Source organism: Dinoponera quadriceps, unplaced genomic scaffold, assembly GCF_001313825.1.
Source record: "Dinoponera quadriceps isolate SergipeBrazil2010 unplaced genomic scaffold, ASM131382v1 scaffold1069, whole genome shotgun sequence".
Classification (NCBI taxonomy): domain Eukaryota; kingdom Metazoa; phylum Arthropoda; class Insecta; order Hymenoptera; family Formicidae; genus Dinoponera; species Dinoponera quadriceps.
In genome coordinates, this window is record NW_014555200.1 from 1292586 (window position 1) to 1307978 (window position 15393).

Genomic DNA, 15393 nt, shown 5'->3' on the forward strand with positions numbered 1-15393 from the left:
GAAGAAGCAAATATACCTTGTTGCTTCATACCGAGAATATCTCTCGAGTGAAGCGTTTGCGCAATTAGTGCATAAATTCGTCCGAGTCGGACACCGCTCTAATTTATTACCCTCTAATTCTCCTCGCCCATTATTTCTGCAAGTTCGGTCATTATCGTTACCTGCAGACGAAGTCTCTAGCGTCCGCGCATTCTCTCTCGCATTGGGCCAACGAGGAGGCGGTGGTGTATCGTCTAACGAACGGTTTCCGTACTCTGATGTGAGGTCCGACTTGTCTGAAATTGTCTTGTTCATCGCATCTGGATACCAACGGCGGTCTGCCTATAATGGGCCCTCCGGCGGTTCCGAACGGACGAGAATTATAGACACCACCTTCGCCTATATACCCGCCACCCACGATACCCCCGTCGCCACCGTATCCTCCGTATCCCCCGACAGGTCGAGCTGGGCCGTAAGGTCCTCCGTAATGAGGCCGGTCGGCACCGTGACTTTGGGGACCGCGAACGTCATCGATGAACCCGTGCGAGTATCCTCCGTGCCCTGCTGGCGGGTACCTACTGTTTTTTCTTTAATTTAATACATATAATTTCTCTTTATTTTTCGGGGAACCACGAGGTTTTGAAATTGTGAGGACGATTCTCGAGCGAAAATCAGAAGAACGATAGAAATGGCATATATTCTTAAAGGATCCAAAAGTCGATAAGAAAAGACGAGAATTCATTTCTGTAACATTTACTTTTCTGTTACATTTAATAACCGAAAAAAACCACATTAATGTGTAGAATAATTATGAAAAATTATTTCAAATAGTAATATACCTAATAAGTAATTTTTGAGAGATTCTCTAATAAGACACGTAATTAAAAATAATTAACGTAATAAATAATACGTAATTAATATATATGAAATAAGCATATTCAATAGAATATATCGTCTGATTTTTTAATTTCGCGACTTACCGATTGGCGTAAGGATCCTTGTCGGGGGGATATCTCTCAGTAGCTGGATACCGGTCAACGGGAGTCCTGCCACCACCTAATCCCGAAGGATACCGATCCAGTGAATCGTCGGGGAAAGGATACCGGTCGATCATATTGGGATATCGATCGTTGACGTCGGTGGGATACCGGCTCGGTGTTAATGGGTATCGGACACCGTGTATCACGGGATATCTGCCAGTCGTAGGATATCTGTCTAAAGTTCCAGAATCGGGATATCTGTCTCCCCCTCTTACAGGATATCGGTCGGATACCGGATATCGGTCTGAAACCGGATAACGATCTGGATAACGATCTGAGGAAGGATAACGGTCTCCCATAGGATATCGATCTCCAGCAGGATAACGATCTCCAGGATATCTATCAGGATATCGATCGCCAAGAGGATGCCGGTCCGGATAATTGTCCGAATCACCTAAAGGATATTGTCCAGGGTATTTGTTATCCGGAAATCTATCAGCTGGTGAAGGATAACGATCGGGATACCGATCAGGATAACGGTCAGGATACCGATCCGGATAACGATCGGGTTGACGATCCGGAATACGATCTGGGTAACGATCTGGATAACGATCTGGGTAACGATCTGGATAACGATCTGGATAACGATCTGGATAACGATCCGGAATACGATCAGGATATCGATCTGGCTTTGGACTGCCAGAATATCCTTTATCGTAATCGTCCGAATAACCTGAAAATTGAAGATCAAGCGAAACTGAGAATCATATTCGACATCGATAAATAGCAAATATTATTAATTATCGTAGATGATAATTATCTACGCGCAAAATATTTCTTATTTTCGAATAATGCAATGAAAACATCGCGAAATCATACGTATCGTCGCACAGTAGAAGAAGTAAAAGTCAAAATCAGACGCGTTGCCATGCGTTTAACGTTAAATGCGAAACCCGAGCGCGAATTTGAGTTAACTTCGAAATACGTTAGTTTCGAGCAAATAATTAGTTTGTAAGTTAGTTCGTTGTCGTGTCTAGCGGCAAGACACGTCGCGACTACGTGTGTTCTCTCACGATCTTATTCCATCAGATCGACTACACGTGCGTAGTTACTCGGCAGCTCTATGAATAATTGTGCAACTCTAAACAACGCGTCGGCGCATAACATTATGCTGAATTAATAAAGAGATTCTAACCCGGTCTTCCTAGAGAGGGTCGTCCGAAGTTTGTGTCCTGTCCCAAAGGATCTGGTCTGTATCCAGGGCCGTCGCGATCGCCGTCCAAATATTGATCTGTCGGCACAGTTGCGTCGTTAAACTAAACATTGAAATTGCGACATGCAATGCGTGACGCACATGTGTACCATTGGGAGTTCCGACAACATTTATTAAGGATGCAGCGCTGTCATCGACGACGCATGCCAAAAGGCGATACATCAAGCGACATAGTAGTTCAAGAAATAAGGAAGGGCTCGTATGAAACGGAGACTTCGCAGGAGTCAAGGAGAAGATGATAATTGAACGTTCGATGCTCACGCATGAGATTCTCGTAGTAATCGTAATCGGCATCGTAGATGATCCTGTGCCCGTCCCGCTGATTGAATCGGCTTAGTCGGCAGATATGATAATGCTCGGAATAGACGGCACTGCGGCACTGGAAGCTAGTCTGTCGGAGGCACTCGTCCAGGCATTCGCTAAGGCTGCGTCCAGTGATCTCCGAGTGGAACTCACCGCTCAGACGCGAATTCCGATAACGCTGGAAAGCCGTGTCCGGCCGACGTCCGTCGGAGAACAGGTGGGACGTTGAACTGCTGTCCGGATATTCCGAGCCACGCGCTAAGGACGGATCTACGTTTCGTAAATGGGCATTGATAACGAGTTGTGAGTCGCCGATCGACCGTCGTCGTCTCAATTGTATCTTGCGTCCCGAGCGCGTCACAGTATGAATTACAATCGAATTGTGCGGAGCAACTTAGACGATTCATGCTGGATTCAATTAATAACGTCAACTCGTATATCGTGCAATTTATCAGAAATATGTCTGGTGATTTTATTAAAGTGCGTTTTATTTATTTATAACCTTTGAGTTAAGTTTCTAATGAAAAGTGTGAAGTTATAAAAATTTAATAAATTTACAGGGAAAAAGGTTTCTTCGGATTTAGTACATGTGTTTATTCGACTTGGGTTTGTTTAACATAAACAACATAATTTAATATCTAATAGCATTTTGTTTGAATGTTGTTTCAATACAGTAAACCATTTGATAGAAAAAAGTATTATTTAGAGGAAGTAATATTTTGTTTTCAATAATAACATTATTTCATCATATATTAAGTATTGTTCCACTGAAACAAACAAGTTCTTTAATATTTTTCTGACATACTCTTTACTCTTTCAAATAATTTATTGCTTGCTAATTTATGTTAAAACCCATTGTAATGTTTGAATAAAGATGCAAAATAAATGTTATTTGACATAAAGATATTTATTATTTGAACAATCAAACAATCCTATTTTTTGAAACAAATATTTGCTCTGCTCCAAAAGACAAATTTGTTTTAATTAAAGAAATTTTTATTAAATCCAAAAAAATCTTTGTCTCTGTATAGTGTGATTAAAATAATGTGAACGTATAGAATAGTGAGAATGTGTGAGAAGCGATGTTAGACATTTTGAATGTACTCACGATTATCTAAACACACGAGGTCGTAGAAATGGTGACTGGGGCTGCTGCTGACCCCGATGTCGTCCTTCTGCGAGACGGAATCCTCCTCGGATATGACGCACTGTCGAGTTTGCTCGTCGAATTCGACGCTGCGACAGAAATACTTCTCCGCTCTCAGGCATAATGCCTGACACTCGTCCAACGTGAGATTCGTGTAAATATCCACTTCGAACGGGCCCCGTAGACGCTTGTTCTCCTCTTTGACGAATACCGCGAGTCCATCGCATCGCCGTTCCGCTTGTGAAATATTAAAAAGCACAAGGTAATGTTAGTTGGTTTGCACGAATTCTTCCTTTGGTGAGAAATTCCTTCTATCATGCGTGAGTGAGGTCATTTTATGAATATGAGAGTTTCCGCGTAAAATCGCTTGACGCGGGAAACATACCGTTGAGACAGGTGTTCTCCAGATAGTCGGAATTCGGGTCGTCCTCCAGCAGCTCGGGATGAGTTCTCCTGGTGAAACGACTGAGGGAACAGCTTCTCAGGGCAGTGTCGTACGTAGCCGATCTGCAGACGAACGTGAACTCGTTCAAGCACCTGGACAGAGAAGATCCGAACACGTTATTTCTTCCACACACGACGCACACACGAATTTCTACTCGCAACCGTGCGGTACCTGTCCTCGCAGTCGGTTCTGTTAGCTGCGCTGACTTCCTTGATATCCGTCAAGGGTAGTTTCAGCTTCTTCCTCGGATGCCTCTCGAACACGTAACGACGGTTAGGACATTCCCTCTCTATTCTGTCAGCTGAGAATAGTAATTCTATCTTGCAAAAATCGCTCGAGTGACTATGCGCAAGACAAACATTGTCTAAATCTCAACAAGTGGATCTTCAAGAGAAGACGAAACAAATTGTAATTGAAAATACTCCATAGACTTTAAAACGGAATTGAATTTTTAAGATTGCATCGTTTTCAACCTCTTCGTGGGGACTCGCTCGCTCGCAGATTTCATCGCGAAGTCGGAAAGAAATTGTTTCGGTTTGTTTTCTTTCCCCGCCGCGGCGGAGAGGTTCGCCGGCGCGGACGATGTTTCAATTAATACGGCGCACAACGATATCTTTTTCTATCCGCGCGAATACTCACACGCCAGGCACACTTCAGTGAAGTGCACGCTGTTTGGTACGAGCATGAGATTCCCGATGCCCTCCGGCAACGCCTGTTCCCTCGTTAAATAGCAAGTACTCTCCTCGTACTCGGCGGCGCCGCTGAAGGACGCAATTCTGCTACCGGGCTGGAAGTCAAAGCTCGTACATGCGCGGACGAGGTTGTTCGTCGCCGTTCTGTCGCGCAGACAAAGCTCTTGACACTTTTCCAGAACTCTAAATGGAGGCGCCGAGTCTCGCACCTGTCGTAAACCGGAATTCTTTAAATGTCGGATACATTTCACGCGATACATAATCGTCGCTGTAATGTTTCTCTCTGCGGAAATTACCTCGCGAAATCGTGCACAGAAATGAAAGTTTGCTTATGTTAACCAGAAAGGGATTTTGGTTGAAGGAAACAGAATTTCTAGTTGTAAGAGCCACATTTAGGCCACAGGAATCAGAAATTCTGTTTTTTTCAACCGGAACGCATCTAACTGTTCCCTTTCCGGTTAATGAAAGATTTTGCAGATTTTTTCAGATTTTTTTTCCCGTGTGGTGATTGAAATTTGAGAAACGATCGAAAAATCACCGTCTAAAGCGTCTTGAGTGCACTAATGGGAACTGACAGTGTCATAACATTGGAAAAAGTCGGAAATGATAATTTCTGTAAAAACGTTGGAAAATCCCGCACAGTTTCCGGGATAAAACACCGTGTATCGCGATCACGATAAGAGAGGATTTTTCTCGCGGAGATAGATTGGAAAATCGAGATTGTAAAGGTCGGCGTCGTCGGTGTGACGTAGTCAAAGCTCGGGTCCAAAGTATTTTCAAAGTGCAACATTACCACATCGTCGTCGAAACCCTGTAGCTGTTGATCCGGCAGTCTCTCGTAAACAACCCGACCCAAACCGCCGTTGCAGGTCGTCTGTGCTGAAACTTGAGCCATTTTCTCGTTAGAACGCACGGTCAACGCACGGTGATCGGTCAGTCGCCGATTTGGCTGGCACATTGTCTCGTTCGAAACACGCGGATTATTATTTCCTTTTTGCGTAAAATTCCACGCTACTTCCTCTGAGCTGTGCCCAGAGCGCGAACGCGCGCTTTGATTTTATCAGCGATGCGATATTTTTGCGCCATAAGTGGCACGGATAGCAACACAATGCCGACCAACAGTTTCGCAAGTACACATGACATCGTTTCACCGACAATATATACCTGGACTTTTGCGCCAGCACGTTTGCGGAACTATTTTGCCTGTACGCAAACAGCGAATACCAAACGCAACGCGTGGCGCATTTTTACAACGCGCGATACGATCGCGCTGCCGAACGGAAGCTCGGGATTTTTTTACAAACATTTTCTCCTGTTGCAATTTTACACAGAAACGTGCCGAGATCCATTTCTATCTTCATTAGTCAAACGTAAATCGTATATTGGTGCATGTACTTTCGCGTTTTCGGCTCGAAGGACTTTGAACTTTCCATCGTCGACTTACCGTTAACTAACAAGTTTAAGATGGCGAATATCCAGACGATTGGCAGCATACTAATTAATCCGTGAGTCCTGTGCATCGCGAAAATCAAGTGTAGAAACTGCTATTTCGCGCACATGCCAATCGCTGCTGAGGATCTGCAAATGAATCATTGAAAGTTTGATGTGCCAAAATAAAATGAAATCCCTTCGCTTCGGAGAGCGCACTATCACCGTGTTAAAGTCTCCCGACGCTTTCAATATTTTTCAATAATAATTTTATCGAATGTGCGTCATCACGCGCGATATTAAATTATTTCATCTTGTGCTTTGTAAAATTGCCTGAGGTAGAAATTCAGAGCAGTCGGCCAGGAATGCGCATCTCTCGCTTCGAAAAGAGAGGAGAAATTCAATTTATGCAAGAAGAGGAATGTTCTTTTAAGAAGTAGCTTTGTATTGAAATTTAAGAATGCAAGAGATCGCAAAATTATTTACACGCAGAGCCATCGAAAGGCAGGCGTTTCTCCCACGCGTCTTTATTCCGTCGCGCGAAATAAACGTCGGAAAAAAACACAATGAAATGTTTACGTTACCGGAAGGAAACGTAGTTCTCTCCTAAATTATGTATTACCGCTGCCGACGGTTCGACGTGTTCAGGAAAGTAAAATAAACGTCGCTCGTTACTCTGAATTTACTTCGGCGAGGCGTTGAACGCGCGAATAGAAACCGACAGTGAAGTCTCCCTGGCTCCGTTTCAAAATCATCCGAGAATATTTCTCCCGAGTTCACCGAGCGACAGGCACGATAAGCATATTCAGTTTCTGTTTCTCGCGCGATAAAAAAAATAGTAGAGGGAAAGATAAAAAGAAAAAAGAGAGGGGCGCAACGATACGCGAAAAATCGAAGTGGAGATGAAGTTACGAGAACCATTTGTTCTGGCCAGTGGATGTTTCCACGTAGCTGAGATACGTGCAGAGGGACAGCGTGTAATAGAGTTTATGGGATTCCTGGCAAGCGCTCACCCTGAACATTTCCACACACTCGCATCCCCTCGCGCGTTCGCATGCGCGTGACCGTGTACGTACACGCGGCTGCGAAAGGACCAACACACGCCCGTAAGGGCAGCGAAGCGTGGTTCCAACTTTCAGGCATCGCATTATTAGCTGTTGTCATTATCTGTCCGGTTATCGTGATTGACGTAGACGAGCTCAACGTCGGGTTCAATCATCGGAAACGATAGAACGATAGAGCGAACCTGTTCTCGGGAGCTTCGATCTTAACTCTCTCGCACGAAGACTCCCTTCGTCACGTATACCTGGACATACATGATTCCAGCTTCAGAAGTTGCTAATTCTGATCCATTGTAATAAGTCGAAACCCGGTGCTTCGTATAGTTTTCCACGTCAGAGCGGTGCCTGTGAGTATAAAATCACGCTTATTGTCAGCGGTTGCTGTATGGAGACGCTTACACGGGAGCAATGGAACGCGAATAATGAAATACGTCGATAAAAATTATTTACTGAAAATCTGCCAGTTCCGCAGGATGGGTCCGATAAATCCGAGAGAAACGACGCGAGCGTCGTTAAGAGGAAATGTTCGCCTTAGGGGGCCCGTGATTTCCTGCGAGTTCGGAGATTTCCCGGTTGTTTACGGCGATACTACAGCAGGATGTTTACGATATCGACAATGTATCGTAAAGGCGATTTTATTATCGGTGTAATTTGTGTTTACTCGGCGATAGGCGAGCGCACCTACTTGTTCGTGACGAGTGCCAATTACTACAGCCATACTCTCGTCCGGCGATTGTCTCCCATCGTGTCCAGCGGCACTGCTTATTAATTGCGTTACGGTTTATCGCCCTGGTAATTGCGACTGTCACCGGCAACGGTATAAAAGCTCATACTGATGTTAATATCATCGGTGAGAAAATTACGACGCCTGTTCGTTATAATTCTCAGAATATTACGGCGCACAAGAAATTACATTTGTGTAATTGTCCCCGCCGGAATGCCGGATTTATAATGTGCCGCTTGTCATATGCAAATTGTTTCGGGAAATTACTCAGATTAAGGTAATTAAACATGCCGTTAGACACAAGCGAGACTCGTCGATCGAGAACGCTTATGACTTACGGTAAAGGGTTTTTGAGATGTCGAGACCATTGGAGTTTCACGCGATTCGAAGTTGCTTGATTTTTTTTTTCGTTATCGTGCTACTCGGTCTACTCGGACAAAGTTTGCACTCAGAGGAAGAATTAGCTATGGAAGTAAACATCTAGCCCTAGCAGCTGAAATAGGAACAATTAATGTCGTTACTGCGACTAGATTTATTAGCTGCGATAGCAAGGACGTTAGCTATTAGAGATAAGATGTATTTGCTGCAAAGTACAACTATTCCATTGGATCTTCACACGCCGTGTGGATTCCTATATGGATTTTTATTATCCCATATAGATTCACACGAGTTCCGATGGGGATTTTCATGGGAATCTACCTGGAAATTTTTAACAGGGTTAATTCGAGCAGCTAATAAAGTGATCTGTAGTAACAACAATCCATTAGGGCCATGTATTCATAGTCGGATTTTATATTTAAGATCTGATTATGAATATCGGCCTAGCTTCCCCTCCATAGTGTAGTTCCTAATTTTTTGTCTGAGTGCAGCGATACATATATTACAATTTTCGGACAAAATTCGACGCATAAATCGAAATCACGACGTGCGCGTCCGTAGAAATGTAATCTCGATAAAGCCGGGCAAGTCGTTAAAGCGGCATTGATTTACACGATTTGCCGCACGGGCTCTGGGAACGCACACACATCGCCTTTTTAAAGCTCACTTTCTGCGACAGCTTCATTGTGAGCTTCCACTAGAAGCTATTGTCGCGGTGCTTTGAACTCTGTCGGTACGGCGGATGGCATTGTTGCGTGCGTACCCGTATCGAACAGGGGAATGAATTCGGTCATTGTTGTGTGACGTTGATGTTAATGGAACGTTTGCACGCAACGACAAATTATTATCTGGTAATGTGCCATGCTAATTCCGTCGAATTAAATTCGAGCGCGACAACGCGCGGGCGCCGATGCGATGAATGCGAGCGCGCGCTCGGGTTCGCGCTGATACTTTCGCGAATCGCCTCGTCAGTCGGGATTCACCGACGGCATTGAAATTATTATCGAGCGCGATGGAATATACGACCATGCGATCGCGCTCAAGATCCTCCTCGCGGAAAATCACTACACTCGTATCTTACAATTGCGCAACGATCTTCTGCGGCTAATCGTTGTAATTATAGCAATAGAAACGAACGCGCGCATCGACGCGTTAATTGCCACGCAATGCGTCGTTGGAATAATCAATTAAGATTTCAAGTCGTTACACAGTCGGCATGCTAGCTCGGTTATTCTATCCTGACCATGTAACACGCACAACTGTGTGAACGGTGTTCCAGCTAATTATCAACATACATTTCCCTTATCTTCGCGAACATCACTCGCGTCGTGTATTCGTTGGAAAAAAAAATCTGTAACGTTGGAAATGAATTTTGAGCATAGTTTGCTGATTCGAGGGATTCTTTTCAAGGAAGTTAATGAAAAAAATGGTTGATGTCGACCCTCCCTTCTATGTAATCCAATCTTCGCCCGTGATTAAAAGGGAGCTGCAAAATTATGATTAGATTCGACATATCGATTATCTTCCGCTCCGTATATTAATTCGGAACTGCCGGAGAAGTCTGGATGCCAGAATAGTTAATTGCGCAAGAAAGCATCATCAATCAATCAGAAGGGTAGAGATTGTCTTACCCCGCAGGAGCAGCTGTGCCCGATCCTCCGCAAGCTCTCACACCCGACGTGGTCGCGGTGGTCGAAGGGAAAACCGAGAGAAGCGCGAGGTCGAGTCTCCTGACGGTGATCCTGATGCCGATTCTGATGTAGAGCGCCGATGATCGTTCACGTTCCTCGTGCGTGAGAGGCGCGAAGGAGGTGTGTTGGCACGCCAAAATCACGCGTGCGGCGCGACCGGCACCCGTAATCAAACTGACGGTCAAAATCGGCGGGAAGCGTGGAAATAATGGGCAGACACCCGTCTGTGTGCCGGGGAGGTGGAGAGGCGGAGGATGGGCAGAGAGCAAAGTGTGGATACCCGATGAATGATTCGCGATAGATGTGCAGTCACCACAGGCCGTAGGGGGCAGCGAGCGTGGGCCCCACAGGTGGGGTCCCCACGTCCGACTTCTGGCCTTGCGCGCGCCGGAAATGGGTCCATTGTGTGTCCGGTTTCCGCGGGGGCCATCCGGGAAAACGGGCGATGCGTGGTCGCGTCACGTCGTCGAGGTTCGACCATCCGACAGCGTTGACGACAACGGACCCTCGTGACGCCGATATATCGGCGGTCCGACATCGCCGCGGCGGAATCATGGATTAGAGACTCCCGGCCGAGGTCAACCAGGACGAGATCGCGCTGTCATCATCGGTCGGAGGCAGCCAGCCGCTCAACGATCGACTGGATAAAGTGCCGAGGCGATGAGGCGTCCTCGTGCGATATTTTTGCGATCCTGTCCCTACCGTGGGACGGGTCTCAATATTGAAACTGATTCCCCTCTTACGCGAAGACCCACGGTGTGTACGCACGTTGCGAAGTTCTTGCGAAGTTAGCCTTCCCGTAAAATATTTGCGAGGTAGCAAGTGGGGTATTGTGTATATCACACCGAGAATAGGGGAGATTCTGATAAATCCAGCGTAGGACTTACTTTCCGGAAATATCTTCCGACGTTAAGAACGGTGATAAAAAATAAAAGTCACCATCTTAGCGGTTCTCGAATAGTGAGGATGAAATCTTGGTAGCGAATTAACACGTTCGCGTCTAACGAGTCACATATTTCCCATGAACTTAAAGAAATAAAAAATCGATAATATATCATCCTTACGATATAAATGAAATGCGAAAATTTTTTAAAAAAAGAAAAATCAATGTAAAAGTTGTAAAATATTTCAACGTGGATAATTTCACATTTTATCGTTAATTTAATAGAATTGAGTGTATTAATAGTATCTGCTTAATTGCTACGTACCACATATACACACTTACATAACACCTGCATATATAAACACATGTAGGATAAACTCTGCGTAAGGACCTGTTTATAAGTCATGCAAAGTGCTCGACCGCTAAAAGCCTGTCACTTGCCGCACGTTGAAAAGTTAACTAGACTCACATTGTAAGCAGATTTGTCCTGGCAAATTTTTTTCCTTTCTCATACTATTTCGTCTTCAATGTATTATTTAATATTCCTAATAATCACAGGGAAAATTGAAAGTAGCCTCATCGCTACTACTTATATCGGTATCTATTGCTATCGAAAAAATTTACACACTTTTAATAGAGTTTTAACGTAATTCTTCTTCTTATATGATAAAAATAGGAAAACATACGTGTTTTTTGAACATAAAATTAAAGATTATATTTCGCTCTGAATATAAGTATAAAGTAATGTTCAAAAACAAAAGAGTGTACGCCTGCTCTTCTTGAGTTACGGAATTAATAATGATGCCGGGATTTTTCCCTCTTCCCTGTTTCACGAAACTGCTTCCTCCGTGTTGTTCCCAAAGGATATTGTACTTGTCTTAAGAAATATCTCCTCCTCTGGGGATAGCAAATAACGATGTTTCCGCGCAGTCCATCTGAAAGATAGAGAGACGTAATAAATTTCTGAGCGCCTGGTAATACGTTTTTTTCGTACGTATCCTTTTATTTAATAATCGTGACGGTAATCCGCGGATGGATTTGGATATAGTAACTCATTTTTCTCTCGCGCGTATATATCATTTCGTATTTATTAAAAATGAAAGAATTGCATTCATAAGATATTTTTCTCCTCAAGAAAGAAAAACTAATCATTTTTACAAAGTACACTTTCATCCTCATGAAAACTATTTATATTTACGATCACGGAAGTGAAGTATCATATATATAGGCGGGTTCTTCATCTATTTCTATTCTTTTTTTTACAAGTCTGAGAAACTAAATATCTCTAGAAGTAAATCTGCTATTACCTACAGAACCGGATGACAATAAATTTCATTCTTTTTAATGTGCATAATTATTTCGAAGCTCCCGCATCACAATGTTACTTTATCGGTGATCAAGGCATATATTCACATACCTACAGAGAGCGGCATTCTCCAACGCATTTCTCACACAGCCGTTTAAAACGTTTATTTTAATTTTATATTACATACAACATAGTTAACCATCGCTGTAATAAGCGTCTCGCAAATGAAACAAACAGAAAGAAAATTTTTCTCGACACCTTGACTGCTAAAGCAATCGTATAAGAGTTTCACTTTGCTTTCAGTCCATATAATTCTCGTGTAAACGATGGAAACGAATAAAAAAGGAAAACTTAATCATCGTTGCAATTTATAATTATAATTATCATAACTTCCTGTCATTCTCATATAAAAATTATTCGAGAATAGCCAAGGTGTTAAGAACGAGATATTAAAACAAATATGATTTCGGTAAATATATAATCTGTTCTTTTTCGCTGAACTGGCAACACTAGTTCAAAAAATTTACGTTCACTGAAAAGTGAGTATCTTGTACGTACGCTTTATTTGCTTCAATTACGCATTATATACGCAACATTCTTACGAATAAACTGCAAAAAAATTGTTTGTTGTATTTAGAATTATAATAATTATAATTAGCTTAATATATTAATATAATATAATATAATATAATTTTTTTAGCTATATTTAATGAGCTATATAAATAATTGTTTATAATTGCAATAAATAGAATATTATTTGCATAAACAATTTTGTATATAGCTAGTAATATGTGTAACTTAAAAATATTGAAAAGTTTACTTGAAAAGAATAAAATTTGTAAATTCTAAAGTCATAGTTTTATCAATTTTCTGTCATGATAAAAAAATGTTCTTTGGAAGTCATTTTGCAATCATTTTGACGTCACGTTAACGTTGTGACTTTTTATTCTACTCGGAACAATGACCAGAAAAGAAAGGAAACACTACGCAAACTTTTCGTGTTTTGTTTATACACGAGTAAACACTGCCTATGGTATGTATACAAACATTTAAAGAAAGGCTGGACCGCGGTAGACAGCGGGAGGCCGCGCTCGAGAACGTTCGAAAGTTGCCGCGTTTGGTCACGTGATCGCTCGAGTCGCTCCGAATGCGTGCCTGTTCCGAGATCCTCCTGTACATCAGGAAAGTTGTCAAGTGCTCGATATCGCGATAGTTTAGTCAGCTGACGCCGAAATGCAATCCTCCGTCGCTCGCTAGCTAAGTAGTGAGATCGATCGTGATCGTGTGAGCTTGCAGACAATCACGGAAGTGTCCGTTTTCCCTTCGTGATTCGCGAATCCAGGTGAGGAGTCGCGGATGCTGGAGACATAATCGCAGCTTCCTCTCCGTCACGCAACTTCATATCGATTCGCGATGTACGTTCACGGCGATGCTACTTAATGAAAATTAATCGCCCGTCGGAGCGTCGTCCCGTACGACGAAGTTAACGTCGCTCGCTCGAAATCAGAGTCGCGATTACGTCGTTTTGAGGTTAAGAAAATACATGGCGTTCGAGTGACTCGGAACGAATTTGACGCGTACCTTGAATATTTGAATTTGAATATTCAAATTTGAATAATTTTCCACAGATTACGGAATATTGTTCCCTCCTGTTCCAGGTGCGAGGTATTTGTTTATACTCGGGTTTCGTCAGGAAGTTCAAAAGAGACCACAATGCCGCTCAGCGCAGGTAATTGTGAACATAATAAATTACTATTCGCGTTCTTCTTTCGTCTAGCTAACCCGTTATACTCGGGGAATTTTCATAATCGTACCTTATACCTTTTTAACTAGCGAGATCTTAGCAAATGGATGTGATATTTTCTGTTATAGATATATCTACAGCGCTCCACTTGTTGGAGCACGTGCAGGAACGTGTGGAGGACTGCGACGATCCTAAGCTGCAGATGCACACATCCCAAGATATAAAGTCACTGATATCCTTGCTGGAGGATCCAGTACTTCGCAGTATAATCACGATTCAGGATTCGCTGATCGAGTTGAACACTCAATTGGCGCATCATCCGTCTATTTTGCCCGGCGACTTCGACATCAACATCAGCGGGCAGTTAGAACTGTCTGTACCGAGTACTCCAGTGCAACCACTCGCACCGAATCTCTATCAAGACTTGTACCAAGACAGCAGCGAATTGGAGGACCAGAGAGTACCAGTTGCTCCATTATTGCACAGCAGCAGCGAAGATACAAGCGCACAGGTAATCCCGTATTATCCCACTTAACTCGGACGTTGTTCATGTGGATCTTCAATGCACTGAGATGCTTGTCGCAATTTTGTTACAGGTTACTAGCCCGAGTCTTGTTTCAGAAGTTATTGGAATGCCTCCCATAACTACCCCTACTTACGCGAAAGAATTCAAGAAGGTTATCGAAGCCGCAGCGAGAGGACGACAGATATTTACAGTCCAGGTAAAGAAATGTTTTCACATCAACTTGTGGCCTCAGTGAAATCTACTAGGACGTATGCCATGAGAAAGTCACATTGTAAACTCTTTTTGTTGATCGAGACGATCTTGTGTGTTTTTCTAGCTGTACAAGCCGGAAGGAACCAGCCTGGGATTCAGCGTGGTCGGTCTGCGCAGCAAGGACAAAGGCGAGCTCGGCATCTTCCTGCAGGAGATACAACCGAACGGCATAGCAGGGTGGTGAGTCGAATATTTTATTCCTGTAAACGTTATTGCTGCATGCCTCGGGGATACAAGTGGACCGCTAAATTCTGATAATTTCCCATATCTTTAATTGTCGGCAAAATTTCATTTGAACTTATTCAAACGCTGATAGTGTATCGCCTTTATTTTGGCGGCAACGATTGTGCATTTTTTCTTATCTTTCCTCGAAAGATTAAGCGATGTGAAACTTGATGAATGTTTGCGAGTGACTTTAAGTTACTTGCATGTGAAACCCTCGAGTTCAATATTTCTCCGAAAACAATAAGTCGGAACGGGTGAGACTCTCCAAATGTCGAGAGATATCAGAGAAAATAGAGATTGTACGACGACAAGGGGATTCGAGGCGGCAGATAGAACCGCGGACGCGCGATATACAA

At 43.2% G+C, this 15393-nt stretch overlaps 2 protein-coding genes across 6 annotated transcripts in view; one reads left to right on the forward strand and one right to left on the reverse strand.

Moving 5' to 3' along the window:
• The window catches only part of LOC106743486, an 83279-nt gene that overhangs the window by 5262 nt on the left and 62624 nt on the right, over nt 1–15393 (reverse strand). The window contains exons 2-11 of the mRNA XM_014617373.1: nt 6264–6397; nt 5613–5704; nt 4767–5028; nt 4299–4428; nt 4068–4219; nt 3644–3919; nt 2494–2805; nt 2155–2250; nt 960–1692; nt 162–566 (exon numbers count right to left, since the gene is read on the reverse strand). Of these exons, the coding sequence (XP_014472859.1) occupies nt 162–566; nt 960–1692; nt 2155–2250; nt 2494–2805; nt 3644–3919; nt 4068–4219; nt 4299–4428; nt 4767–5028; nt 5613–5704; nt 6264–6339 (2534 nt within the window). The 5' untranslated portion in view covers nt 6340–6397. The remainder of the gene's footprint in view (nt 1–161; nt 567–959; nt 1693–2154; nt 2251–2493; nt 2806–3643; nt 3920–4067; nt 4220–4298; nt 4429–4766; nt 5029–5612; nt 5705–6263; nt 6398–15393) is intronic.
• Nucleotides 13448–15393, forward strand: part of LOC106743484 (inaD-like protein) — a 104529-nt gene continuing 102583 nt past the window's right edge. For 4 of the 5 annotated variants that reach the window (XM_014617368.1, XM_014617372.1, XM_014617369.1 and 1 more), the window contains exons 1-5: nt 13622–13705; nt 13949–14019; nt 14163–14545; nt 14631–14756; nt 14877–14992. In XM_014617368.1, coding sequence (XP_014472854.1) covers nt 13704–13705; nt 13949–14019; nt 14163–14545; nt 14631–14756; nt 14877–14992 — 698 coding nt within the window. In that variant the 5' untranslated portion in view covers nt 13622–13703. Of the gene's footprint in view, nt 13706–13948; nt 14020–14162; nt 14546–14630; nt 14757–14876; nt 14993–15393 lie in introns of all 5 variants that reach the window. The other variant, XM_014617370.1, reaches the window with a different exon arrangement.